The sequence below is a fragment of the Armigeres subalbatus genome, chromosome 1, assembly GCF_024139115.2.
Source record: "Armigeres subalbatus isolate Guangzhou_Male chromosome 1, GZ_Asu_2, whole genome shotgun sequence".
Lineage (NCBI taxonomy): Eukaryota > Metazoa > Arthropoda > Insecta > Diptera > Culicidae > Armigeres > Armigeres subalbatus.
In genome coordinates, this window is record NC_085139.1 from 110,439,208 (window position 1) to 110,466,994 (window position 27,787).

At 41.8% G+C, this 27,787-nt stretch overlaps 1 protein-coding gene across 4 annotated transcripts in view; it reads left to right on the top strand.

Annotated features, from left to right (window-relative positions):
* LOC134204852 (uncharacterized) overlaps positions 1–27,787 on the top strand; it is a 205,878-nt gene that overhangs the window by 63,946 nt on the left and 114,145 nt on the right. The window contains exon 1 of one of the 4 annotated variants that reach the window (XM_062679684.1): positions 2,588–2,626. The exons of 2 other annotated variants lie outside the window; for them this stretch is intronic. Coding sequence is in view for 1 of the 2 variants with exons in the window: in XM_062679655.1 (XP_062535639.1) it covers positions 22,005–22,064 (60 nt within the window). In the remaining variant the exon portion in view is untranslated. Of the gene's footprint in view, positions 1–2,587; positions 2,627–21,978; positions 22,065–27,787 lie in introns of those variants that run through there. One more of the 4 variants, XM_062679655.1, reaches the window with a different exon arrangement.

Here is a 27,787-nt window from a genome sequence, read left to right on the forward strand (position 1 = left end):
TAAAATTCTTTCGAATGAATTTTATTGTCTGGATTTTGTTTATGTCTAAATTACGTAATCATGCGGAAAACTTTTCCAAAGCAGAAAATGAAATGAAAATTCTTAGTATTTTTTAGCAAATTGGCATTGTTCAATACTTTGCCATTAAAGTGATTCTACATATCAAGAGTTTCAAGTTTAAATGTTTGAGCTGTAACACACTCTTCTTGGCAGCAATAGAGAATGTTGGTTCTGAGATTTGAACTGAAAAGCTGAACTGTCTCATATTTGTGAAAATAGTTATTCTGCTAGTGCTCATAATTATAGAAAAGACAGATACCTTGAAATGAGCAAAAAAGAAAGCCTGTTTCGAATTAAGAATATAAAGAATACAAATGTAAGTATACAGTGGCAATAAAAGTTGTTCGTTTGTCATTCAAATTAATTGATTCAATTTAAATACAACATTTTGTCAAAAATATTCCATAATTGAGGATGTTCCGAATAAAATTATTTGTTTTGTTTTAGCACAGCATGAAATTATTTGTTTTGTCTTGTCTTAGCACAGTATTCAGCAAATAAGACTTTTGATAAGAAAATTATTAATAGCTTTTTTGTGGAATATCTTCACTTGTCATAAAACGAGTTAGTACCGCTTATCCCATTTAATTCCACCACTTGAGTCAAGTGAGAGACACTGAAGACGGCCTTACTGTTAAAGTCGAAATACGTTCTGTAAAGTAACAATCAAGTGGTGGAATTAAATGGAATAGTACTAACTAGTTTTATAGCAAGTGAGATAGTCTTTGTTGCGAAACGATCTGTTTTCAAAAGGCGAATTTAGCAGTAAAATGAAAGTATTTACTACCCCAGGGATGCCAAAAACACGGCTGTATATTGCCAAAGTAGAGCTCCAACACCCATCTTTAAGTCTGTATGTGATAAAGACCATCAAAAAACCACAATACAAACATAAAACCTATTTTTAAGGACATTTTGAGGTTTTGGCCAACCTTTGTTCTGGAGCGAACCACTGTGTATTGTAATGAAAATATCGATATATCGGAAAATCATATGATATTTAGGAAATGAAAATATTTATATACATATTTGTTTTAGTTATTCAATTACTATAGTATTACCATATTACCCCTTTACAATAATTATTAGAAATGACTTTTTTTCTATTACTTAATCCAATCTAGAGTGTGCCAGTCCAACAATCATCGGCGGCGGCGTTCGTCGTAATTTTAACCGGTAGTGGAGGCATTTTCGGCATTATACTGCTTCAGTATCTGATTTTTTCGAGCGAACAATCAACTGAAGTTTCGAGAAATTTTCTCTCTTCAGAATTTTCACGGAAGTTTTTTTTTCTAATATAATTTTCCAAGAAAATTCAGAATTATTAGGAGAAAATCCATTGACATTTAAAAGGAAATTCTCTTAAGCTTTCACGGGAAATTATAATTTTGTTTCACATCAAATTCCTTTGAATTTCGGCAGAAATTTCTCTTAGATTTTCACGGGCATTCTTCAAAATTTACGCAAAAATTGCCATCCGAAAAAAAATCAAAATTTTCATCAAAAAATCCATAGAAATATTTTGAACTTCCTGAGGAAATTCTCTTTAATTCCTACGGGATATTCTTTTGAGTTTTGGAAGGAAATTTTCATACATTTTCCAATTCTTAGAAATTCCCATTTCCACAAATCTTTTTCTAATGACTAAACGAAGTTTATTTATCTAATCTATCATTGGAACACGTCTAATATATAATTGAATTTGCATCAGGAAGGTATGCCAGATATTGCACAACGGCGCGTCAAAGTTTTGAGTTGTTAAAACTATTTGTAATGGCAGCGCACACGTCAAAATTATCTTTACCATTTAAAATGCGACATTTCAAATTCATTTTGAAGTATTTTCATTCACGGTATACATTGCAATTGATATTTTTTGTGTTACTTTGTTCTGTTTCAATATATCGATATCGAAAGCAAAAATATCGATATGACCGATATATTGAAAGCAAAATATCGATACAAAAATATCTGATATCGAAACAAAAATATCGATATTCCGATATATCGAAAGTATCGGAACGTCTCTAGGTGAACCCAAACTTTTGGCCAGGAGTGTATGTATCTTGTTTTGCCTTTCTCATATTGACGAACTGAGGTGAAGTCTGTATGTTTGTGCCCAAAAGGTCTCGTCAATTTATGGCACATTCAAGACAAAATTTTCAAAACGACTTATCCGCTTTTGTAAACAAAAATTAGAACATCGATTTGACGAATCTGATAGCACTCCCACGCAAACCAGCGTTATCAATAGGTAGATGAAGGTTTCGGCTACCTGTTGATGGCGTTGGTTTGCGTTGAAGTGCAATCAGATTCGTCAAATCGACGTTTGAATGTTTGTTTCCAAAAGCAGATAAGTCGTTTTGAAAATTTTGTCTTGATTTGTATAATGAAAACACAGGAAATTTTTCCATTATGGGGTTGATTATCCTCAACCAATTCGCTAGTAACAACTTGCATTTGTCTTATGAATATTAAAATGTGATTTTATTAATGTTGTGTTTATTTTTATCTTTTCTCTTTATAGGTATGCTGGATTAACTAACCTTCATATGTTAAATCTTGCGTAAGTGTAATTTTTAATTAATTGAATTTGAGCACCAAAGCACCAAGGGCTTCTTGTGCCCATGTGAATGAAGAAGTGATCATCAGTGAATATTGGATTGGGTCGCTCATCACTTTTCTCGTTTTTGATGAAATGATCTTTTTGAAGAAAGAAACTACACCCAACCAGCGACTGTTAGATTTTCTAACAATTCTGTATAAGAACCTACCAAAACCTGTATAAGAACTGGGCTGCCGGTGGAAGCATAATTGTCCCATGTTTGCTGGGATTCCCCATACTCATGAGGCAATTATGCGTCTACCGGCAGAGGGCATATGCGAAATTGATAGATTCTTATACAAAACATGTAAATTCACAAACAAATATTGTAAGGAAAGCTTGCAAAATTGTAAGGTCTCATATAATATTTGTATAAGAATCTAGCATTTTCGCATATGCCCAGTTCTTATACAGATTTTAAAAAGTTCTTATACAGAATTGTTAGAAAATCTAACAATCACCGGTTGGGTATAAGCTTGATTACCTGATTATCGATGTTTAAAAATATTGCACAATGTGCCAAATAAATTAGTTGAAATATTGCGACATTTACTCGACTATTTGGATCTTTTGATTTTTCGAATATCGATGTTAGATCGACACTTATTATTGCTTCGTTTCATTGAAGAATTCCCAAGTTTCAGGATAATCCTGAATCTAAATAACAGATCATGACCACATAAATCTAGTGAAGGCCATTGATAGGATTTTTTTCAGGTTATTTGGTCATTGAGTAGGGATGAAGCAAATTGAAGGTTCTTCGTTTGTAAATTCTCATTAATTTCTGTGAAGTCAGTTGAAATAAGAATAGTTCAGCAAATCGATCTTACCCACCGTCGATTATTAAAATAATTAATTGAGATACGGTTTTCATTGACTGGAAGCTACATGAACATTAGCCAGAGTCGAATCAGTGTGGGGGGCAAATCCGATTTTCTGAACCACTCTAAGAGTTCATAGACTTCATTGCCACGAACCTCTGGGTCTGCCTTTCCTGTGATGTCCTGCCGAATTGCTTACAGATCTCGTCTACTCACTTTCGTAATGTGTGGCCGACTCACCTCCATTTGCGCTATCGAATTTCTGTTGATATCGATTTTCATGGTATCGTCGTTGGAGCTCAGCACGCGAGTTCCAGAAGCATAGAACGCAGTCATCAGTTGATGAATAGTTGTACCTGCTGATATCTGATGACACATACCAAGTCTAACTGGCATTGTTAATACAGGTTTCACGTTAAAGAAAGGTCTCGACCTTCTACGATTTTTGCCCGATTGCGGTACATTTGGAGGGGTTGTTTGCTTGTGTTGGCATCCAACGATTTGGTCCTGTTGATGTTGATGATGAGATCCACGGTAGAGCAGCATTCGGCTTACTATGTTTATCACAGCACCGTGGCGCTAGTAGACCAACATCATCAGTCATTCAAAGTTTTCCAAATGATCCCAAGTAAAAGGCTGCAAGAACAGCCCACGATACATATGGTCAATCGTACTCAACATGATCTCGTCGATGAACAATGACGGAAATTGAATATATTCTGCTCTAGCGCAGTGATCCCCAGCATTTTGGGCACTTTCTTTTCTTGAATTGCTTTTCAAACCCGCTACACGGTTCGAGACCCGGCCACTTCATCCTCGGCTGTGCCCCACGCTTGTCAAGTCATTTTGAATCTGATCCGCCCACCTAGCTCCCTGTGCTCCACCGCCTTATTGTACATGCCGGATCGGAAACGAACACCATATTTGCAGGGTTGCTTTCCGGCATTTTTGCAACATGCTCAGCCCGTCGTATAATTGCAGCTTTAGCTACCCTTTGGATACTGGGTTAGCCATACAATTCGGCGAGCACTGTAAAGTTTATCTGTAAAGTGTTGACTGTTTGGCAAACATGCCTCTTCATGTTAATCAACATGCTTGCCAATCTGGAAAGTCCACCGTGACTCTTCTACACAAGGTTGTGTACGATATCGAGAAAGCATTCGCTCAAAAGCAATCGTGCTTGGGTGCTTTCTTAGATATTGAAGGTGTCTTTCGATGCAATATTGGAAGCCGCACGTTGTCATGGGCCTAATATTATTACCAAATGGATTCACCAGATGCTTAAAAACCGACATCTCCACGCGATATTACGTCAAGCAGCGATTAGAAAATTAAGTGTCTGCGGATGCTCTCAAGCAGTGTTGTCCTACACTCAGGGCGAAAAATTCTGCTCTTTGATTTTACTCCATCCAAACGATTTTATAGTCTTAACCAAGTAAGTCCAACTAATAGAGGGATATTTGAATTTTATAAATGTCATGCGAAACTGTCAAAAAAATGCACGCCAGAGCCACAGGAGCGCGCGCACTGAGAATACACTGGAGTGTTTTCACTGGAGTGTATTTTCAGCGCACGCGCTCCTGTTGCTCTGGAGTGCATTTTTTTTAAAGTTTGACATGACATTTATAAAATTCAAATATCCCTCTATTAGTTGGACTTACTTGGTTAAGACCATAAAATCGTTTGGATGGAGTAAAATCAAAGAGCAGAATTTTTCGCCCTGAGTGTAGGACAACACTGCTCTCAAGGAGGAGTATTATCTCCACTTTTGTGGAATCTCGTTGCAGATACGCTATTGAGGTTACTCAATAATGGCGGTTTTCCTACCTATGGATTTGCCGACGACTATCTTACATTGATAGTGGGTTTGTGCATTACTACCTTATTTGACCTGATGCAAAACGCTCTTCAGGTAGTTGAAAGTTGGTGTCGTCAATATGGCCTTTTGGTCAATCCGAATAAAACATCTATTGTTCTTTTCACGGAAAAAACGTAACCGTAATGCTATTCGTCCATTACATCTTTTTGGTTCTAAAATCAATGTAACTGATCAGGTAAAGTATGTGGGTCTAATTTTGGATTCAAAGCTTTCCTGGACTCCTAACATTGAGTTCAGAATCAAAAAGGCGTGTATGGCTTTCGGCCAATGCTGACGAACCTTTGGTAAAACTTAGGGTCTTAAACCCAAATATGTCAAATGGATTTACATAACAGTTGTACGACCAATTTTGGCTTATGGATGTGTGGTGGCAAAAGAGGGAAGTGAGGACAATTCAGTCTAAATTAGGCCATCTTCAAAGGATGTGCCAATTGACAATGGCAATGACTGGTGCGTTCTCTTCAACTCCCACGGCTGCTCTCGAAGTTCTCTTCGGCGTGGCCCCAGTACACATACATCTCAAACAAGAAGCATTTTCTTGCACTTACCGACTATGGGTACTCGGTTTTTTGGAAGAGAATCCTGTAAACCGCAGTTCTACACACACTTCGTTGTTACCGCTTATGGTTAATTGGGACAAAATTTTCCTTGCTCAAAGTAATCTCACACACGTTAGTAGTTTTCCTGATAGGACATTTTCAACACAATTCCCCTCGCGGGATGAGTGGACATCTGGCTATTTGGAAGAAAGTATGTTGGACAGCATTGTTTGTTACACTGACGGCTCCCTCCGGTAGGAAGGTAGAGCAGGTGCAGGCGTCGATTCGCGTGAGCTGAGATTGGAACAGTCACACTCACTTTCAAGCTGAAATATTTGCCATCATGTGAGGAGTGCAATCTGCACTGCAGCAACGCATTATGGGCAAAGTAATATACTTCTGTTCAGATAGCCAAGCAGCTATTAGAGCTCTCGCCTCGGCCAACTCAAGGTCGAAGTTAGTAATCGCATGTCGAACTCAAATTGAGGAACTGAATTCAGTTAATACTTTACACCTTATATTGGCTGAATTGGCTGATGAGTTAGCTCGTAATGGAGCATCGCATGACTTTATTGGTCCTTAGCCAGCTATTCCAATATCCAAGTGTTGGGTTAAGCTTTTGATCAACTCTTGGGCTGTCACTCAGCACAAATGGCATTGGAGTAGTCTGGATTCGTGTCATTAAACAAAATTGTACATCCGGAAGCCATCTCCGGTAGTAGCATGCTATTCAGCTAATCTGTCTAAACATAATTGCAGTGTCCTAGTCAAAACCACTGCCGACTGAACTATCACATGGCAAATATTCAACGTGTTGAATCATCTGTTTGTGATAGTTGTGAATCCCATTATGGAACTTCTTATCATCTAATATGTAACTGTCCAGTCTATGCACAATTGCGCTTCCAAATATTTGGTAAACACTTACTTAGTGAAATTGACTTCAGAAACCTGAACCTTCAGAGTATTTTGCTGTTCATAACCCGTTGTGGTAAGGAGCTATATGCTCTTGTACGCTTATGCGTTGTATGCCCTCTTCAAGGGCCCCTTTTTCAAACTTTCCCTTTGATCTCCCATCCACATTCCTTTCCTTTTTGTTCACTTCCTTTTCCGTCAGGTGTGACCCGTAACGCTGGGTAGACACCTTTACGTGGTGTGTTACGGGTTAAGATCTATCACGGTTGCATTGCCAGCTACAGGCAAATCCTGACCCAACGAATACCTTCCTCATTATCCAACTCCGTGGTATTTATGAGGGTGTCGCTAAGTCGGTGGCCTCTCGTTAAGTAAGTACCACATCAACACTTCCTTCCTCTTCCTAGTTACGGTGAAGATGGGCGTGGCCAGGAGTAGTAATCCTCATGCTTTTGTTATTTTTGTTTAAGACTGGAATCAAGGACCACTCCCCTTCTTGATTTCTGATAGCATTCTAGATAAGGATCTCAAAAGTAAAACATGAGTATCACTAGTGTCCAATCTACGAATTACACCGTAACAATGCTAATGCTATGCTATGCTAACTTCCTTTTTCGTCAGGTGTGTGATGAAAAATGCTGTGAAGGCGATGGCACAAATCTCCCAAATTGAGGTGAACGTGCCTCTGGAGCCGACGTTCTGATACCTGATACGTGGTACATCCTTAGCCGCCCCGCCACACACCGCCAAAGATGGTCACAAGCACCGGACTCTCGAAGACTCCAAGTGCTTGTAAGTCCCCCTTGAGCATGGTCCATGTTTCATGTCCGCACAGGACCACCGGTCTTATGAGCTTTTTGAACTTGGTGCGGTTTGAACTCTTTTGACCACAGTTTCTTCTGGAGGCCAGAGTGCGCCAAACAATTAGGTTCTGTAGCGTCTGTTCGTAACCTCAATCTGATGACATTAGTAGTACGTCTTGCTGGACTCGGGGGCAGCCAACCAATCACGAACTCGACCCTTGTCGGAGTTCTCGTCGGAGTCAGTGGAAAGTACTACTGAACTGTCAAAATAGTTCATTTGACGAGGACCGAATTCATTCGTGACGTCATGCTGCAGAACCTAATATAGTCCACTTCGTGAATCCCCTTAAGCCTTAAAGGCTCCCCCAGACCGAAGCGATTACATCGCCGCGACGGTGACAACTAGTCGCCGCGATTCTGTCGTTCGATCGCTGCCGGCAATGTTCTATTTACGCTTCCATACCAACGGCGACAGAATCGCTGTCGCCAAGCGATAGAATCGCGTCGCGACTGTCGCATCGCGTGTGTTTGGGGGAACCTTTAAAGTTCTTTTGAGTGCTGCTGCTGTTAGCCACTCGACGACCCGCTTTCTGCTGCGACTGCTGCTACCGGCGCCATCGTTGCGACAGTACTGTGCGGCCGCTCGTAGTCGTGTATGCTCTCCGTGAAAGCTTGCTTGAACTTAGGATGAGAGCCCAGCCGATTTTAATGTCTGTGAATCCTTTTATGAGGTACAAGTGAAACGAAATTGACTTCGCGTTCACTGGAGTAGATGTGAAAGTCAATCCAAAAATATCCTACATTTCCACAGGTCAAAAACCCATCAGACCATCAATATACTCCAAATAAGTGAAAATGCAAATGAAAATTCCAAAATTAACAAAAAGAGATAGAAAACACAATACATGTATCAACCACCAAAAACACTACAAATAATCATCTAAGAAAGGACATTATTAACGACGAACAAAGCTTATGAATTATCCCCTGAAGATGATACTAATGAGTTCCGAAACGTAGGGAACATACAATCATCATTCTGGCAGAATTCTTGACAGCACAGCCTAGTATAGCAACATAAATCAATACAAAATTTTCAAAACGACTTATCTGCTTTTGTAAACAATGATTCAAACGACGATTTGGCGAAACTGATAGCTCTCCCACGCAAACCAACACCATCAACAGGTAGCGGAAACCTTCACCTACCTATTGGTGGTGTTGGTTTGCGTGGGAGAGCTACCAGATTCGTCAAATCGTCGTTTAAATCTTTGTTTACAAAAGCAGATAAGTCGTTTTGAAAATTTTGTCTTGAAATACTCCTAAATTTTATAGGACGAAAATGCGATATATAAGATTTAGAACCAAACTACATAAATGCTGTAGGCTATCCAATATCTATCTCCCGTTTAGTCTAATTTCTAAAATTGTTTGAATATCTAGACAAGTAAACAAATAAAGCACTATTTCGCATCTATGTTCATATTTATTTTTATATCGATGTTTTCGCCGTATCAGAAACAACAAATTGTTACTTTGTTTTCAACGATACAAGGCAACTGTTGTTTTTTTTTTATTTAATTTAGTGAATGTAGGTGCAGACATGCACCCCCACACAATTGGTTGCAATCGGCATATCATTGTAAATCAACAAACGAAACTTGTTGCCGACTATGTTTTCCTCTGCGTACAAGTGAAGAGCCAAGGTATTATGCGATTAGCTGCTAATTAAGGAAACAATTTTTCTTGTATGTAAACTATCCGCTCTGTCTGCAGTCAAGTCCGCACTCAATAAGCACCCCCGTCATGATGCGACTTTGATCGCATTCCACTTATAAAAAAAAAACACTTTGATTCGTTTCACCTTTTTTTTCTCTTTGTACCATAGACGATTAGGCACTTACGAACACAGATAAAACCGAGACGCTGTTTGTTTAATACTAAATTATTTGTTTTTGCTTGTAAAATGAAAATTGTTATAAATGTAAATATTGTAAATAATGAGTACACAAACCTGTAAATAGAAACATAACTTACACTTCACAACACGCAATACACAAAAAACACTAAAATAATACTTACCTTATTATTCCACACACGCACCCACTGTGCGCAACATCATAAACCAAACATGAATGTAGTATAATATTAAGGATTTGTTGTATGTGTTAGATTGCAAAACGTAAATAAAGATAGATACAAATCGTCCGTCGCGAGTTTCAGTCGACGAAAGGGCAAACTGCGAATTATCACTAGATAAGGTCCGAAACAGTTCCAAAATTAATTACGCGCGCACGGGAGTGAAGTGAATATCATCAGGAAGCGATTCACAGTGACAAAGTGACCCAATTTTCGGAAGAAAGTGGCTTGATTAGTGGAAGAAGAAATTAGACATTGCGGAGGAGCGATCAGGAACAAACGAGAGGAATAGTAGCCGTACACGAACGGCGAGTGCTTGAACATTTAATGGTCCTTCGAACTACATGTGAATCAGTGCGGAAAAACACCCAAATGGGAAAAGTGCGAAATTGAAAGCTAAAAGTGTACATGAATTGCAAATGGCCTTTAGTGTATGAAAAGTGTAGTAGCGTCCCCGGTCAGTACCATTTTGTTCTAAAGTGATCGAATTGCAACAAAACCACAAAGCAAATAAACCTATCAATCGCCCATTGAAGTAGTGTCGTGCAGTAGTGTGTGCGAATGTAAACAAGATCAGCTGTGCTGTGAGATCGTTGCTGTTGCTCGGCGGCTTCGTGTGGGAAAAGTGCGGTGTGTCTGAACAAAGATTTGTTGAAAAAATAAATTGTTTCCAAAAGTTTTGTTGCGATTTGAAAAAGTCTTCAAAATCAAAAATAGTGGCACATAAAATTTAACGCACGACCGGAAGTGACGCTACAAAACCAAAATGGCTGAAGAGTTGCAAAGAAAAAGGCAAATATAATCGATTCGTTGACGTTATTGGAGCGATATGCCAAGGAGTATGAAACAGATTCCAAGCTGAAAGGGCATGTGGAAGCGTGGTCGAAACGTTTGGAGAAGCTGTACGATCAGTACCAAGAAATCGCAGTGCAACTGGAAATACTGTCAACCGAAGACAACCCGATTGACCTGAAGCAAGAGCGAATGAAGATTGATGGCAAATACTATGCGCTCTCCGCCTTCTACCTAAGTAAGTTGTCCAAACCTTCTACTTCTTCCTCTAGCAATGCTATGCCACCCGCTCAGTTGTTTCGAGTAAAGCTTCCTGAGCTAAATCTGCCTAAGTTCAGTGGAAGGTTGGAGGATTGGTGCGTGTTCCGGGATTCATTCGAGTCCACCATCGGTTCCCGGAGTGATATCAGCGCGGTGGAAAAGATGCAGTACCTTAAAGGGGTTGTGGAGGGAGAAGCAGCTCGTATCCTTGATCCTATTAAAATAAGTGAGCAAGGATATAAGGATGCTTGGAGAACTCTTCGGCTTCGGTTCGAAAATAAACGTCAGCTGGTCAAATGCCACATAAAGAGCCTCTTCGACACCCCAGCAATGAAGCGCGAATCAGCAGAAGAGTTGCTGACGCTCGTAGACCATTTTGAGCAGCAATTGTCCGTCCTCAAGAGCCTTGGTGAACCCGCAGACAAGTGGAGCTCTCTCCTGGTGTACCAATTGTCAATCCGTCTGGATCACCACACACTTCGGGAATGGGAGAGCTATTGCACAAGGCTCGACTCGGAAAATATCGCCTCGGTTTTGGGAGGAATCGCCAAGACGGAAGATTTGACCGTTGATGAATCCACGACCATGCCTTCGTACGTCACAATGGTCAACTTCTTGCAGAATTACGCTCGAGTTTTGATTGCAGTCGCTCCTACCAGTCCATCACCACCACCTCTGCCCCGCTTCAAGTCTAAATCAACGAAATCCTTCGCTTATCCTGCAACAGCCACTGCAGTATCGTCCAGTAGTTCATCCGTTCAAGCTTCCACCGTTGGAATTCCAGCAAAGCCATGCGCCAAGTGCGGTCAACATCACTATCTCTACCACTGCTCGGACTTCCGGAATCTGGACGTCGGTCAGCGGATGGATTTGGTAAGACAGAAAAGACTTTGTATGAATTGTTTACGATCAAGTTCCCACTTTGCCCGGAACTGTACCAGTCAGGGATGCCGGATGTGCTCCAGAAAGCATCACACTCTTCTTCATACGCACGAAGATTTCCAACATCCTTTTGGTGGACAATCCAGTAGAGTTACACAACCAGGTTCCCAAGTATCCACTCAGTCAGCTTCGCAATCTCAGTTCGCTTCGCAACCTTCCATCCAGCAAGAACTCCCCGCTACCATCACTGTTAACCAAGCCGATGTTCAAGGTGCTTCCGTAGCACCGCAATACGCTCTCGTATCACATGTCAAGGAACCGTGTACTGGATTCGTTCTCTTGCCTACCGCGCTCGTAAACATCCGAGATGGTAAGGGAAGCACCAAGGTTGCACGCTGCTTGTTGGACTGTGCATCTCAACGGAATTTTATCTCGAGAGCTCTTTGCGAACGACTTCAAATACCACGATCTCGTCTCCCACATTCCATCGTTATTAGTGGAATTGGAAACAAGTCTGTCTCTGTCGAATACCAATCCACAGTCACGCTTATGTCTCGAGTCGCTCCGTTCTCGTTGGATACCTCCATGCTCGTTCTTCCGTCGATAACAGTCAAGCTCCCGCAATTCACCGTAGATACACGTAGCTGGTCGATTCCTCCACACGTGGATCTTGCCGATCCTAGTTTTGCTGTGTCTGGAAGCATTGATCTGATTCTGGGTGCAGCACATTTCTTCCAAGTACTCCGATACGGACGGATAACCATCGGAGAACAGCTGCCGTTGCTGCAGAATACCGAGTTTGGTTGGGTGATTTCCGGTGAGTGCATGCCGAATGATCATGACCATGCAAATCCTCGCACCTGCCAGTTCAGCAACCCATGTGCTATCGAAGAGCTAGTCAACCGATTCTGGCAGCTAGAAGAAGTGCAGGACAACCGAGGCTGGTCTCCCTCGGAACGATTCTGCGAAGAACACTTCATCCGGAATACCACGAGAAATACACATGGTCGCTTCATCGTCAAACTACCCAAGCGCGAAGAGCTTCTGATGCAGCTGAAGGACAACCGATACAATGCAACCCGCCGCTTCTATAGTTTGGAGCGGTCTCTGGAGGCGAATCCGGAGAAGAAAATATTGTATCACAAGTTCGTCAAGGAGTACTTGGAGCTCCGCCACATGCGGGAGGTTGACCCCGGGGAATTCAATATACAGCCACAGTATTTCCTGCCTCATCATGCCGTAATGAAAATGGACAGCTCCACAACAAAACTTCGTACTGTTTTTGACGCTTCTTGCCGCTCAAAATCAGGCCTCTCTCTGAATGATGTTCTGCTTCCTGGTCCAACCATCCAAGACACCTTAGTCAAGATAATCATGCGCTTCAGATTACCTCAATTTGTTGTCGCTGCCGATATTGAGAAGATGTTCCGACAGATCCTGGTCCACCCGTCGGACCAGCCGTTGCAGCGAATCCTTTGGCGTGATGATCCCGATTCACCGTTGAAAATGTTCCAGTTGTGCACCGTTACGTATGGTACTAACAGTGCTCCATTCCTGGCAACCAGAGTGCTTCAAAAGTTAGCAGACGACGAAAAGGATAAATTCCCACAGGCAGCGCATATTTTGCGTCACGACTTTTATGTCGACAATCTTCTTTCTGGTTCTGATGAGGAAAGCTCTCTCGCCGTGACCTGTGGACAGTTGATCACAATGCTCGCTTCAGCAGGTATTACCATCCGGCAATGGTCATCCAACAGTCCAGTTGTTCTTGAAACCATTCCGCCGGAACTTCGCGAAACAAGCACACTAAGAGATCTGGACCACGAAGCGTCCATCACAACGCTCGGTCTGAGGTGGGAGCCATCGACAGACTTCCTATTGTTCAAGCCACCTCACTGGGTTGAATTCCCGGTGCTCAGCAAACGAGCGCTAGCGTCACAGATCAGCAGTCTTTTCGATCCGCTGGGTTTTGCATGTCCAACAATTGCGAAGGCAAAAATGAAGCTCCAAGTTCTTTGGAAACTACAACTCGATTGGGATTCACCCGTTCCTCATGAGTTTGGACAAGACTGGCTAGATTTTAAGACTAAACTGTCCGGCTTCGAACAACTCCGCATTCCTCGACACGTTATAAGTCCCGTCTTCAAAAGAAAAGAACTGCACGGCTTTAGCGATGCTTCTCAGATGGGATACGGAGCTTGCGTATATTTGCGTTCAATCCATAGTGAGAACCAGTGCACGGTTCGTTTGCTCATTGCAAAATCCAAGGTCGCTCCCGTCAATATCAAGACTATCCCTCGTCTAGAGTTGTGCGTAGCACTGCTCTTGTCGAAACTTCTGGGTCAGGTTCTGGAGAATATCGACAATACGGTTTCAATTTTCCTCTGGACGGATTCCACCATCGTTCTGAACTGGATTTCCGGAATACCTCAAACCTGGGCTCCATTCGTTGCGAACCGTGTGGCAGAAATACAGGAGCTGACTGTTAAAGCTACATGGAACCACGTACCATCACAAGACAATCCAGCTGACTTCATCTCTCGAGGAATGGATCTCGACGAACTTGTGGCATGTGCACTGTGGTGGCATGGACCACATTGGCTTAGTTTTGCAACGTGTCCGTGGCCGGAGAAATACATTCCCAAGGCGAACATCAACGAAGAAAGACGACAAGTAGTAGCTTGGCAGGCAATCGAAGAAGATAAAGAGGATTTAATCTACCGTTATTCCAATCTTGGTTATCTCCTCCGAATCGGTTCTTGGCTCCGTCGATTCTGCGACAACTGCGTTCGCAGCAAGAATAAGGAACCACTAGCAACAGGATTCCTTTCTCCGGAAGAAATCGATCGTACGCTTATTACACTAATTCGTCGAGTTCAGCAGCTCCATTTCAAAGAAGAATACCGCCTGCTCAATTCAGGTCAACCGGTGGGTCATCAGTCGAAACTTCGCTTCCTTCATCCAGAAGTGGTGAACGGAATAATCAGAGTTGGAGGTCGTCTACACAACGCATCAATATCTATCGACGAGAAGCATCCCATCGTCCTACCGACCAAGAATCGATTAACTGAAATGATTGCAAGGAGGGAGCATCTTAAGACTCTCCACGCCGGTCCAAATTTGTTGCTGTCCACTATACGCCAACGATACTGGCCTCTTGGCGGCCGGAATTTAGTGCGTAGAATTGTCCACAGTTGTATGGTCTGTGCACGTGCGAAACCCAGAACTCTTGAGCAGTTGATGGAAATCTACCGAGTGTAAGGGTCAATCAGGCGTATCCGTTCGAGAACGTTGGAATCGATCTCGCAGGCCCAATCTACGTTCGCACTATGTTACGAAGCTCCCGTATCACCTTATTGAAAGCATACATTGTCGTGTACGTCTGCATGGCAACAAAGGCAGTCCACCTGGACCTTGTCATGGATCTGACTACTGAAGCATTCATCGCCTGTCTTCGACGGTTCACCGGTCGTAGAGGGATTCCCGCACATATCTACTGTGACAACGGGACAAACTTCGTCGGGGCTCATCGAGAACTGAAGGAACTTCGAAAACTATTCATCGGACAACAGCATCAAGAAGCAGTAGCCAAGGCATGTGCAGAGGATAGTATTCACTTCCATTTCATTCCGCCGCGGTCACCAACATTCGGCGGCATCTGGGAGGCCTGCGTGAAGTCCGTAAAGCATCTGTTGCGAAAAATCCTTGGCAATGCCAACTTATCCGAGAGCCAACTTCAAACTGCGCTAGTACAGATTGAAGCCCAATTAAACTCGCGCCCGATTACACCATTACCGATCAACTCATCGGACGAAATGGCCCTCACGCCAGGCCACTTTCTAATCGGTCGGCCCCTTAATGCTATCCCAGAGCCAAATCTTCAGAATATTCCCGAAAACCGACTGTCCCGTTGGAAACGTATTCAGTTGCTGACGCAGCACTTCTGGTCACGTTGGCACAAGGATTACTTAGCAACCCTGCAAAATCGATATCGATGGACTAGGGAATTAAGTAATCTGGCAATCGGTTCAATCGTCGCTTTGGTTGATGAGCGTTGTCCGCCGCAGAAATGGCAGCTTGGTCGTGTACTAAGCGTACTACCTGGGACAGACGGGCTCATCAGAGTAGCAAACGTGAAGACATGCACTGGAATAACACAACGCGCCATCGGCAAGCTTTGCTTGCTACCAGTGGAGGTAGAGCCAGCCAACGTAGCTACGTATCAAGAAAACGATGGAAATCCGCCAGTCGAGGGGTCTCCTGGCCCAAGCTCGGGGGAATCGAGCGTGTTCCTGGAGCATCTGTAAAGAGGAACGAAGCTCTCCGTTGGGTCTTCGGACCCAACGGACGGGACTTGACCATAGGCAAGTACCCTTTCGTTCCCTTTCATTCAGAAATATAGCCGTTCAACCCTTCCAGACTCGTACAGCTTCCAGACACTCTTCAACTATCTGTAACATCCCCATTCACCAAAGCATCTCGACATCGTTTAGATGAGTCAATCAACGACCAATACCATTCCGCCAGTCGAGGGCTCTCCTGGCCCAAGCTCGGGGGAATCGAGCGTGTTCCTGGAGCATCTATAAAGAGGAACGAGGCTCCCCGTTGGGTCCCCGGACCCAACGGACGGGACTTGTCCACAGGCAAGTACCCTTCGTTCCCTTATTATCTAGACATACAGCCGTTCCACTCTTTCATCCATGTATAGCTTCCAGTCGTTCACTAAACTTTATTTGACCGGAATGACGTCAGCCTCGGTAGAATGTAACTTAACAATTCAACCAAATTCCGCCAAGTGAGAGGACTCCTGGCCCAAGCTCGGGGGAATCGAGCGTGATCCTGGAGCATCTGTAAAGAGGAACAAAGTTCTCCGTTGGGTCCCCGACCCAACGGACAGGACTTGACAATAGGCAAGTGTCCGTTCGTTTCCCTTTCATTCAGAAGCTCAGCCGTTCCCACCTTCCAGATTTTCCGGGTTCCTGTTCCATCTATCCGATAGATTTCAACCGACGACATCAACATCAACATACATATATCGTTCAAAATCAGTCGTCCAAAAGGGGCGTCGAACTGTGTCACAACCCAGTGTATTTGAAATTTTCATTGGCGGCCGGGATGTTTAATACTAAATTATTTGTTTTTGCTTGTAAAATGAAAATTGTTATAAATGTAAATATTGTAAATAATGAGTACACAAACCTGTAAATAGAAACATAACTTACACTTCACAACACGCAATACACAAAAAACACTAAAATAATACTTACCTTATTATTCCACACACGCACCCACTGTGCGCAACATCATAAACCAAACATGAATGTAGTATAATATTAAGGATTTGTTGTATGTGTTAGATTGCAAAACGTAAATAAAGATAGATACAAATCGTCCGTCGCGAGTTTCAGTCGACGAAAGGGCAAACTGCGAATTATCACTAGATAAGGTCCGAAACAGTTCCAAAATTAATTACGCGCGCACGGGAGTGAAGTGAATATCATCAGGAAGCGATTCACAGTGACAAAGTGACCCAATTTTCGGAAGAAAGTGGCTTGATTAGTGGAAGAAGAAATTAGACATTGCGGAGGAGCGATCAGGAACAAACGAGAGGAATAGTAGCCGTACACGAACGGCGAGTGCTTGAACACTGTTCCTTCTTATGAATGATAAAAATATTATAAGAAAGGAACGTTGGAGTCGTTTGATATGTGTTCAGAAGATGTAACGAAAATTTGTCATACCCTAATTACCTTTTCATATTTCATTCATGGATAAAACTATCTGAAACATGGAAAGATAAAACTAAAAGCTTTCAGGAAGCTTGTGCTGCCACCTACCGGCTAATAGGGAAACTGTGATAGCTGAAGTTTCGCGCACTGTATTGAGATCCACTCACAACGATTCATCTAGTCATCCGATCATCCAAAGGCATATTTTAAAACGTGCGTTTGATTATACTCGAGCAATACGGTTTGCAAGGAGGGATCGAATGCTATTATTCAAAATTTCAAAAGGAAATCTTTTAATCCTCGGTCCACCGAGTAGTCTTTTCCTACCTATGATGAGTTCCCTATACAGAGGGGTACAATAGTCCCTTTGACTATTATAATCGCATTTGACCAGAGATTGTCGATAGTATCGGACGATTAGTACGAATTGGTCGTTAAAACTTGTGAAGCGTTATCTAATAGTGAGATACCTAAAGTGTGCTAAGCAAATAAATACCGTGTAGCAACTTGAGCAGGTAAAATCGTAAGAAAAGCTTCTAAAACCTAGTAAATTAAGCTTTGCCTTTCTAGTTCTCGTGCTCAGAACAATTTGTATTTTGAAATCATCCACGTGTTTCAATAATCCACGTGTTAGGCTACAACCAGTTAGGCTCAGGTAAGGCTAATATTTTGAACCAAAGTGGAAGAATCTTAATAGTCCCGTTGAATAGGAACCCCTACTCGACGTGGGGTGTCGGTGCGGACACGATTCGATGCACCCAGCCTTGAGCGGTGTTAGCTGTGGAGGTGCACCCCGTGCTTAGTCTGCCAGAGCCTTAACTCGGACTGCGAACCGACCCCGAATGCTTGGGACCTTCAGTTCAAGTCCATACGAACCCCTACAGCCTAGCCGAACGACCTTTGTCGATTCCTGTGTGCTATTTGGAGACCAACACGTGCTCGAAAAGCTTAGCGTGAACTAGCGTATGCACAAAACGTCTTCACGCGCACGTCACTCGAAATTGGTCCTAGTCAGTTGTCGATCGCCTGGACACGACGTTCATCCGGCGTTTTCCACCCCGAGGGTGGTCACTCAGGAAAATCTAGTCGACTAAAAGCTTTTACGCCCGTTCATCTGGCGTGCTCGAAACTGACCGAGTGCTTTTAATAGCTTCGTTTCAACCAGTGGTTTCGGCCGTGGGTTCTACCAGTGTGGGTTTAGGCGTAGTCAACTGCAAGACTGTAAGCACCAGCTATTCGAGAAAAGCGATCGCCAACGAACGACGAACCTGCCACCTACTTCGACCTAGCGACGTGGAAGCTCCTCGCCGGAGTGAAGATAAGAAGAAGAATTACGGTAGGATAGTAGTAAGGACCTCTTCCCTAAAGCTTTGTAATCCCTGAAAGAGAAAATCTCGTATTAATACAATCACACCCAGTCCTTTTTATCTAGTATCTTTGATCAAATGTTTTAATATTTCTTTTTTTCCATTTTCCGGTTAATTTGATATCAATCCGTTTGGGTTTAAAGGGTTTCCACCTGTGTACTGTGCCTGGAAGTTGGATGATGCTGATGATCGAGAGTGTTTGAACCATTTTGACCCGCCTTTAGAGAAGAGTCTCAGCCGGACTCAAACGCACGTCAGCAGTCTCCCCTGTCGCGGGAGTGGCGCATAAGCTGCTGAACGGTAGTGGGTACAAATAGCTTCGTTTCAAAGAGTTTCTCAAAGATTTCTTAGTCAACAGCGAGATAATTCTTGTATAACATTCTGCGGTTTGGTTTTATCAAATTTCATTTGATTGACCATCTGGTCTCAATTTTAATGCTGTTAAAATTTTACTTCCGTTTCATTGTCTCCCTAGTTGACGAGAAGTTGAGTCAAGTACGAGATACTGAAGACAGCCTTAGGCTTTGTGCACAAATTACGCAATGCTTGAGGAAGAAGGAAGGGGATTGAGCAACCGTTAATTATTGTAATACAGGGGGAGGAGGAGTTTGTGAATCGTTTTGTAACAAAATAACCAAATTAAAAAAAAATCAAGATAAGGATACGCAATTCGCATTAGTACAATATCCTGCTTGAAATGAGGATAAAACATAGAAAAATAACAACACTAACGATTTGTTGTGATGTTTTCATAATAATAGGGCAAGATGAAGGGGGTCGTCTCAGTGAGCGTTACGTAATTAAAGGGGGAGTCTGGTTACGTGTTACTTGCTGTTACATTGAATTACCTAGTTTAAAATTCGTCTTATGACAAATGAAAATATTCCATTAAACAGCTCTTAATAATCGTCTATATTAGAATTGAATTTCAATCACAGAAAAGCTTTTCTAATGCACGAGCAATGCACCATCACCTCTAGGTATATTAATCTGTGGATGTGAATCATTGTTTTTTATGCCTTCCTTATATGCTTTTGGCAATTTTTTATATACTTTGTCGTAACAATTATCACACTTCGAGATTTATAAGAATGCTATGGTTCTATCCGATTCAATGGAATGTTTAACGGGTTGGTGATAATCTGAGATAGTTATTACTAATAAAATATAAAGATTCAAATGTATGTCACTACAGAATCGACTATGCCCAGTGCACAGAAAATCAAATAGGAATATTATGACACGCGTATCGATGTAACTGTTTTCAAAAACCGTACATAAACGTTGCGTTTGACTGCCAATGTTGTAGTAATTTATTTATTCTATTATGGCGCATTTCTCACCTGGTGATAACGATTGGCGGGTGCGGGCGGTCTACAGTCCGCGGAACTACATTGTATTGCTTTGATGAGAACAACTGACAGGCGATAACTATCCGGCCTTTTCCATAAAGCAACCAAAGCGAACAAATGTCCAACCTGCCTCTGCGTAGGGTGACCATATGGTATCCTAAAGGAGGACATGTCCTCCTTTTTCATTAGAAATCAGATGTCCTCCTTTTGCCCTGAAATGTCCTCCTTTTAGGATATTTTAAGAAAACAGTTGCAACAATAACTTTTTCTGAAGATATTCTAGTTTATTAAACAACACTAATTCAGAGATCCAATCGCAAATGAAACGTGACAAACGATTGCGTTTTTTGTGCTTTCTTATCTAAATTATTTTCCTTCATGTTTTCGAATCAAATCAATGTAAAAATCAAACATTAAATGCGTAAGTTACAGTAATTCAGGTGTCGAAGATTTCAGTAGAATCGGAATGGTGAGAAATGGATAAGGGAACGTCCACAAACTACGTAACGCTTAGAGGGGAGGGTTGAGCGAAGTGTGATGGTTCCTACATAATTTTCAGATGTTTCATACAAAAAGTGTGACATAGCGGGGAGGGGGGTCGAAAATGCCTAATTTTTGCGTTACATGATTAATGGATCTTCCCTAACGAAAAATGCAAATGCCTCACAAAATGTTATACAAGTAAACACCCATCGAACGCATATATCGCACGGTTCGTTTATTGAATATATGAGGCGACGAGCAGCCGCAGTTTCTTTAGTTTAAATCTAAACAGTTTTGAATTTCTTCAGTTGAACACTTTGTGGACTAATCATATAGTTAACCGAGCAGGAGATATTACCTCAATAATCCCTCATTCTGTTATTGATACCATAATCTGTTATGAGCTAGCCTTGCATATTTAAGAGGTAAAATATCAAAAATTAATATGCGTAATACTTCAGGCATAACATACTCTGTTATTACAGTACCAAACGCATCACAAATTATTATTCGTTTGGTATTGAAATACCTAACTATGCTATGGCTTAAGTATTTTGCATATAAAATTTTGGTGTTATTTTTTGGTATTTTATCTCTTATGCAAGGCTAGTTCATACCAATTTCTGTTTTCAAGGTCGTCGCTCCTACTCGGGTAACGGTATAGTTTTTATTCACATGCCTTAAATTGTGATTCTCAATGGCATTAAATCTCCTCTGGTCTACTAAGCATCTTTTGTTCGGTCCTAATAGAACCTAATGAAGTAAGTGATCTAGCTATTGCTAAATGTTCAGATTTGTATGCAATGATTCTTGTGAAAAATTTGTGGAATATGTTTGAAAATGCTAGCATAATAATAGTCAATATTTGTTCACTGTTGATTTTAAAATTAGTTGAAGCTATAATCTTCTTATTATAATAATAGTGCTTGCAGTTCAACTGGAAAGTGCTTAAAATAGACTATGGAAAGAGTCGGAAATGTTTAATCTGGAGATGAAATGTTAATAAAGTAGAAGAAGTGTCGTTTCTGCCTCGACTTATATAATATTCTTAATCATTTCGAAAACTGAAAATCCGTCGATTTTTTTTGTCCTCCTTTTCAACCAAATGTCCTCCTTTTTTGCTAAGACTCGGGTGAATTGTCCTCCTTTGGAAAAATTTGATATGGTCACCCTACCTCTGCGTAGGTACGGTACCGGTCCGGCTTGATTGTGTCGAGTTGATTGCCGCGCGGAGAGGAGATACTGGATGGCGGCGGCGGTGGCTGCAAACATCATGTGCGTTGATGATCGATTTGATATATCAATAAAAATGCAGTTCACACGTGGGCGTTAACGTCGGTCGGTCGGTTTGAGACTTCCAATCTGTTATGCTATTAAATGCTGCCTTGTAGTAACATAGTCGGTCTAGTTGTGTGTGGTACTGGAGCACTCATACAAGTTTGTAGCAACGTTTCGCTTTTTTTGATATTATAGTTTAGTGAAATTTGATATGCATGGAAAGTTTGTTATAGGCCGCGACTTGCCTTGTGCGACGGAAAGCATACGAGGGCACCGCTATAACGGTAGATTTCTCTATCACTGACGATGCTTTTTAATGGCATTTTTGGCGTTACCGCTCCTGTGAATGCTCAAGGCTGCCGAATTTCGAACCGATGCGATTTTGCTTTATGTTTTGGGATCACCATCAGCATTTTTCTCCATGTTTATACACACTTCAGGTAGTAGCTTCCAATTTTGTGCTAGATTGTTTTAACTTTTCGCATTAAACGATCTTGATTTGGAGCTTCGCCGATTCAATATTGTAATCTTCTTCCTTTACTGGCGGTTTGTAATATGTACATACGTACATATCAAATTCTTTCAAAGGAGGACATTCATCCAAATCGTAGTAAAAAAACTCGAAAGTGCAGCCCAATCGGGTTGTACGCAAAGGTGACGTAGGACTACGTAGCTATTCGAAATTGATAGTATTTGCCATAATAATTTGTGTCGTTTTATTAACATTGAGCAAACTGCTCGGAGGACAACTGAATCAAGAAGTCGAATAGTTGATCCCAGTTGGATGGACTTTGAGTCTCTAACCGTGGAATTAACATGACTCATTGGTCGCTGAAGCCACTCGACTGGCTTTCAGTCGGGGACATCACAATCCTTACTTTGCCACGAACGCTTACATCGCGGGCGAAGACCAAACGTTGCATATAAATATATTTGTGTTTGGTTTCACGCCACTTCTGATTCTGCTTATTACTCCTTTATTTCGGCCATTTTTGAGGATGGTGTTCTCCAAAAAGGTCTTTATGTATACAAAAGAAGGTTGATCCGACAATCCGATATGAACTTTCTTTAAAGTGCAAAACTCAATCGTAACTAGCAAATTTGATAGCGCGGCGGAGGGAGATGATGCAATTAATTTGAACGGGTGGAATCACTAACAGCAACCAAGCCACCACGCAAAACCCGATGCCGCCGAAACAATCCATTTTCGCAATTAACCCTTTCTTTCCATAAAATACTGGTCCTGAGAAGAACCAATTTTCTTTTCCTAATGCGTCTTTCCAATAGCTAACTGCATCCCAATGCTTGACAGTACCTTGCGTTGAAATTGTCCGACCGCCTTCGTGTTACTGTGTCCGCTCCGCTGCATCGAATGTCGAACCGAATCCCGATCAAAATGGCTCGCGCGCGCTGAACAGCAGCTTTTTTTGTATTTAATAAATTAAGCCCGTTAGCCCCGCCCCTTTGTGATCTGATATGGGTGTAAATATAATGTGCACTCATAACGATTAATGAAGGGGCGGGGCTAATGGAATTACTTCATTAGATATAAGAAAGCTGCTTTTCGGCGCGCGCGAGCTATTTCGATCGGGATTTCTGAACAACGCACCATTCGAAGAATGACAAATTCTAAGAATCCTATGAAATTTTCTCGATTCTGAATTTGGTTATGAGATGTAGTTTATCTTAGATGTGCATTGTTACGAGGAATAACAACAGAAATTTGACTCAAGACGAAGTTTTTCCATCTTACCAATTATTATCTCTTGCCATCTGTCTGTCCGAGCGACGTTTACCGATGGGTGGTTGCTGTAGAAAGTTTCCACTGAGGTGGCGTCTTCATTGATTTGATACAAAAGAAGGTTGATCCGACTATCCGAAAAAATCTTTCTTCAAAGTATAAAACTCAATCGTAAATAGCGAATTTGATATCGCGTCGGAAGGAGATGATGTAGTGAATTTGCATGGATGGGATCACTAACAGCAACCAAGCTACCACGCCAAACCCAATGCCACCGAAACAGTCCATTTTCGCAATTAACTCTTTCTTTTCGTAAAATGTTGGCCCTGAGAAGAACCAATTTTCTTTTCCCAATGTTCCTTTCCAACTAACTGACACCACAATTTGTAATAAATTTTCAGCATCGGCACTGGCGGTGCGGGATCGCCACAGTGCTATTTTTATAGTCAACCTTTTCTTCATATGAAATTCTGGTTCGTTGAGGTTGAATGATCTGCAGCAACATATCGAGCACCACCACCAATGCGATGGATTTCCTTTGAAAATGTCATTAGCGCCTCCGTGATGCTGTGTCCGCTCCGCTGCGATCGCTTTGATGCGTCTGCTCTGCGTGAAATTTTGTTCAAACTGAGGATTAGATCCAAACCCGCAAGTGATTGATTTTTGATGTCTGTGCTAGTGATGCATGTACGTGATTGGTTGGTTGACCTATTTCTAAACTTTTTATCAATTTTCGATAATAAATAGTTAAAATTCAGTATTTTCATATAAATACAAAGAAGCGTTGACTCATCCTTGATCGAATGGTCCAAAAAAATTGAAAATCCATCGAGAAACGGTTTAGATATTAAAGTTTAAAGTCTATCATATTTTCGTGACGGTCCCCGATTTTCGCAATCGTAAAGTGTACCCCAATATAGAAAACACAGACGTAGTCCTACGTCAAAAGGAGGACATTATTTGGTTGAAAATGGAGGATATGTAAACAAAATACTGAACACAACATTTTTCTTGTTTGATTTGTTCAGACTAAATTTGATTGAGAAATTGTTTTTCTATAGCAAGGCAAATGTAGCATAAAAGTTCATTAATATAAGAATGGATGGGAAAGAACTTACTCACCATCTTCATAGTGAGATTCTATTAAAAAAGCTTCAACTAAATGACCGAATGTTAGATATCAAAAAGCCGGCATTTTAAGCAACATCTGGCTATTTTTTGCTTCACATTTACAAGGAAACGTACCACTTCGGCTTCATATGCAATAGAGTGGTTTCAATTAATATTTCTCATGTTCTAGCAATCACTTAACCCTTTCAGGCCCACGGGGTCATATATGACTCCAACAAAAAAAAATTGGATAAAATCGCACGATGGATAAAAGTAAATACTGTCTTTAGCAAAAGGGGTATTCTGGGTTATCCAAACTATTCTTGAGTTCGGGCCATGAGATCTAGAGCTGCGAGGAAATCTTTTTTCAGTACTCACAGCTTCAATATGCATTCAATAATATCCATTACACCTCCTAGTAGGTCAACGGATATCGTAAGACAGTTTTGATATTTTCTGAGTCATCCAAACTATCCTTGAGTTCGGAACTTGAGATCTACAGCTAGTTAGAAGCTATTTTTGGTACTCAAAGCTTCAATATGCATTCAATTGTATTCATTACATCTCCTAGGAGGCCAACGGATGTCGTAAGATAGTTTTGAGCTTCTTCTTCTTCTTCTTCTTTTTGGCATTACATCCCTACACTGGGACAGAGCCGCCTCGCAGCTTAGTGTCCATTAAGCACTCCCACAGTTATTAACTGCGAGGTTTCTTAGCCAAGTTACCATTTTTGCATTCGTATATCATGAGGCTAACACGATGATACTTTTATGCCCAGGGAAGTCGAGGCAATTTCCAATCCGAAAATTGCCTAGACCGGCACCAGGAATCGAACCCAGCCACCCTCAGCATGGTCTTGCTTTGTAGCCGCGCGTCTTACCGCACGGCCAAGGAGGGCCCCAGGGCTATTGAGATTGAAACAAACTGGGCATGATTTCGAGACTTGAAATCTGCTATTACTTCGTTCCATTCGTACGTAGACGGACGGTCCTTCTTTTGTTGAACCTTTATGGCCATCGCATCGTCGGGTGACTGACACGTGTTAGGACACGATCGGCAGATCGCTCTCACTTAGATCTAGAGCGTTTCCAAAACCTCAGCAAGTACTCCATTTGCAAGATACTCTCGCCCCCCATAGTATCTAAATAATCGACTCTAATACGGGTCGAATGATGGTCGCTGGGCGCCCTCGTTTTCTCACTTTGTCGGATAAGCCGGGACTGCGTGACGTTGATAAATAATTCTCGGGTACTTATTCAAAAGGACGTATGTGATTTTGTAAACAAAGATTGAGACGTCGATTTATCCAATCTGATGGGACTCCCACGCAAACCAACACCACCAACAGGTAGCCGAAGGCTTCCCCTACCTGCCTGTGGCGATGGTTTGCGTGGGAGGGCTATCAGATCGGACAAATCGACGTTTGAATCTTTGTTTACAAAATCACATACGTCCTTTTGAATAAGTACCCGAGAATCCACCTCCTGCTCCACGGAACGTGGTTGATGCCGCTTCGATCAGAAGTACTGTGTCTAATTTACCCAAAAGGCATCTAACAGAGGACATCTTGCATTTGTGGCTCGGCTACTCTAATCAAACATCCATACAAGGCATGGCTAAAAAAATGGCAACCAAGTTAATTGGAATTCCAATGCATAGCTAACTAAACAATTCGACTGCCAAAATTAAATTAGCTCATACGGGAATGATTGCACATCACTACGCTTCAAGCAAACATGCAAGCACAAATCCCACTTCGGATACGTACTTACCTCACCATCGAAAAAAAAAGTAACGAGAACTAATACACTAATAGCAACAACAATAGCCGTCATTATAATGCCATTCATTCGGCAAAATGTTTGACCTGCGAATGAGTAACGTATGAAACTGGTTTTTACCCTATAATCATACCATAAGGCAATCATACAAAGCGCACTACATAACACCATCACGCCGACACTGGGGGTAGAGCGCACCTATCCATCCCCATGATGCGGACTCTCGGGAGAGGGGTCAACAATTGGAAGATCTTTTGTTGAGTCTTTTACCTGTGCCCACAGCACCAGCAAGCACCACCAGGAAGTGCGGATCCAGTGGAAAGTTTAGTTTATTTTACTAAACATGCACACGACACGGTCTTTGTCCTGGCATTTCTTCTTATGTGTACCTAAATGGTGCTCATGTCTAGGTTAGGTTTGCTGTTTTTTTCCTGAATAACATAGCGCCAATCCAGTTTTCCGCGAGCGGTAATGGCCGCCAGCTTGCCTGCGGGTTAGTCTCTGATTTGACGTTTCTGGAGGTCAACTGCACCCACCATTCGAGCATTTTGATCAATGAGGTATATAATAAGGCTCGAATTCACTGAATCAGCACCTTCTTATATGCAACATTGGTCAGAATGCTCGGAGCGGTGGGTGCAGTTGACCTCCAGAAACGTCAAATCAGAGACTGACCCGCAGGCAAGCTGGCGGCCATTACCGCTCGCGGAAAACTGGATAAATTTAAAACTTGATACCATGATTTCGGGGTGATGTGAGCGATGCAGTCAAAAGTAAATTTGTATAACAGTTTCTTTTTGGAAAAAAGAACTTGAAATTCACGTTGTCGTTTTTTGAGAATAGAATACGGTCACCAAGTCGTAAGATGAAGAATAGAACAATAATTATTGCCCTTCTCAGCTATTTTGTGTCTCTATTATCATCAGTCTTTGTATTCAAAACATCTAAGGATCAACCGGTAGGTGATTCAGCCGGCCGTATCATCCTGACAATGACATAATCCCTAGTTTACCTCATTACAGAAGATTACTGTTAGGTGCATATTATTGAACGAACGAGAAACGACCTATCCCAATTAACAGTCAAGGATCGGCGTCACATGGGAAAAAACTCTCTCACAACAAGGGCTGAAGTGTGAGCGTGCGTGTGTGAGTCGTCGCAGGTTTATGACCAGTCTCAACAAAAACAGGGACTATCCACAAATTATGCGCGTTTTTTTTCCCGTTTTCAAAATCAGTCAAACGGTTACA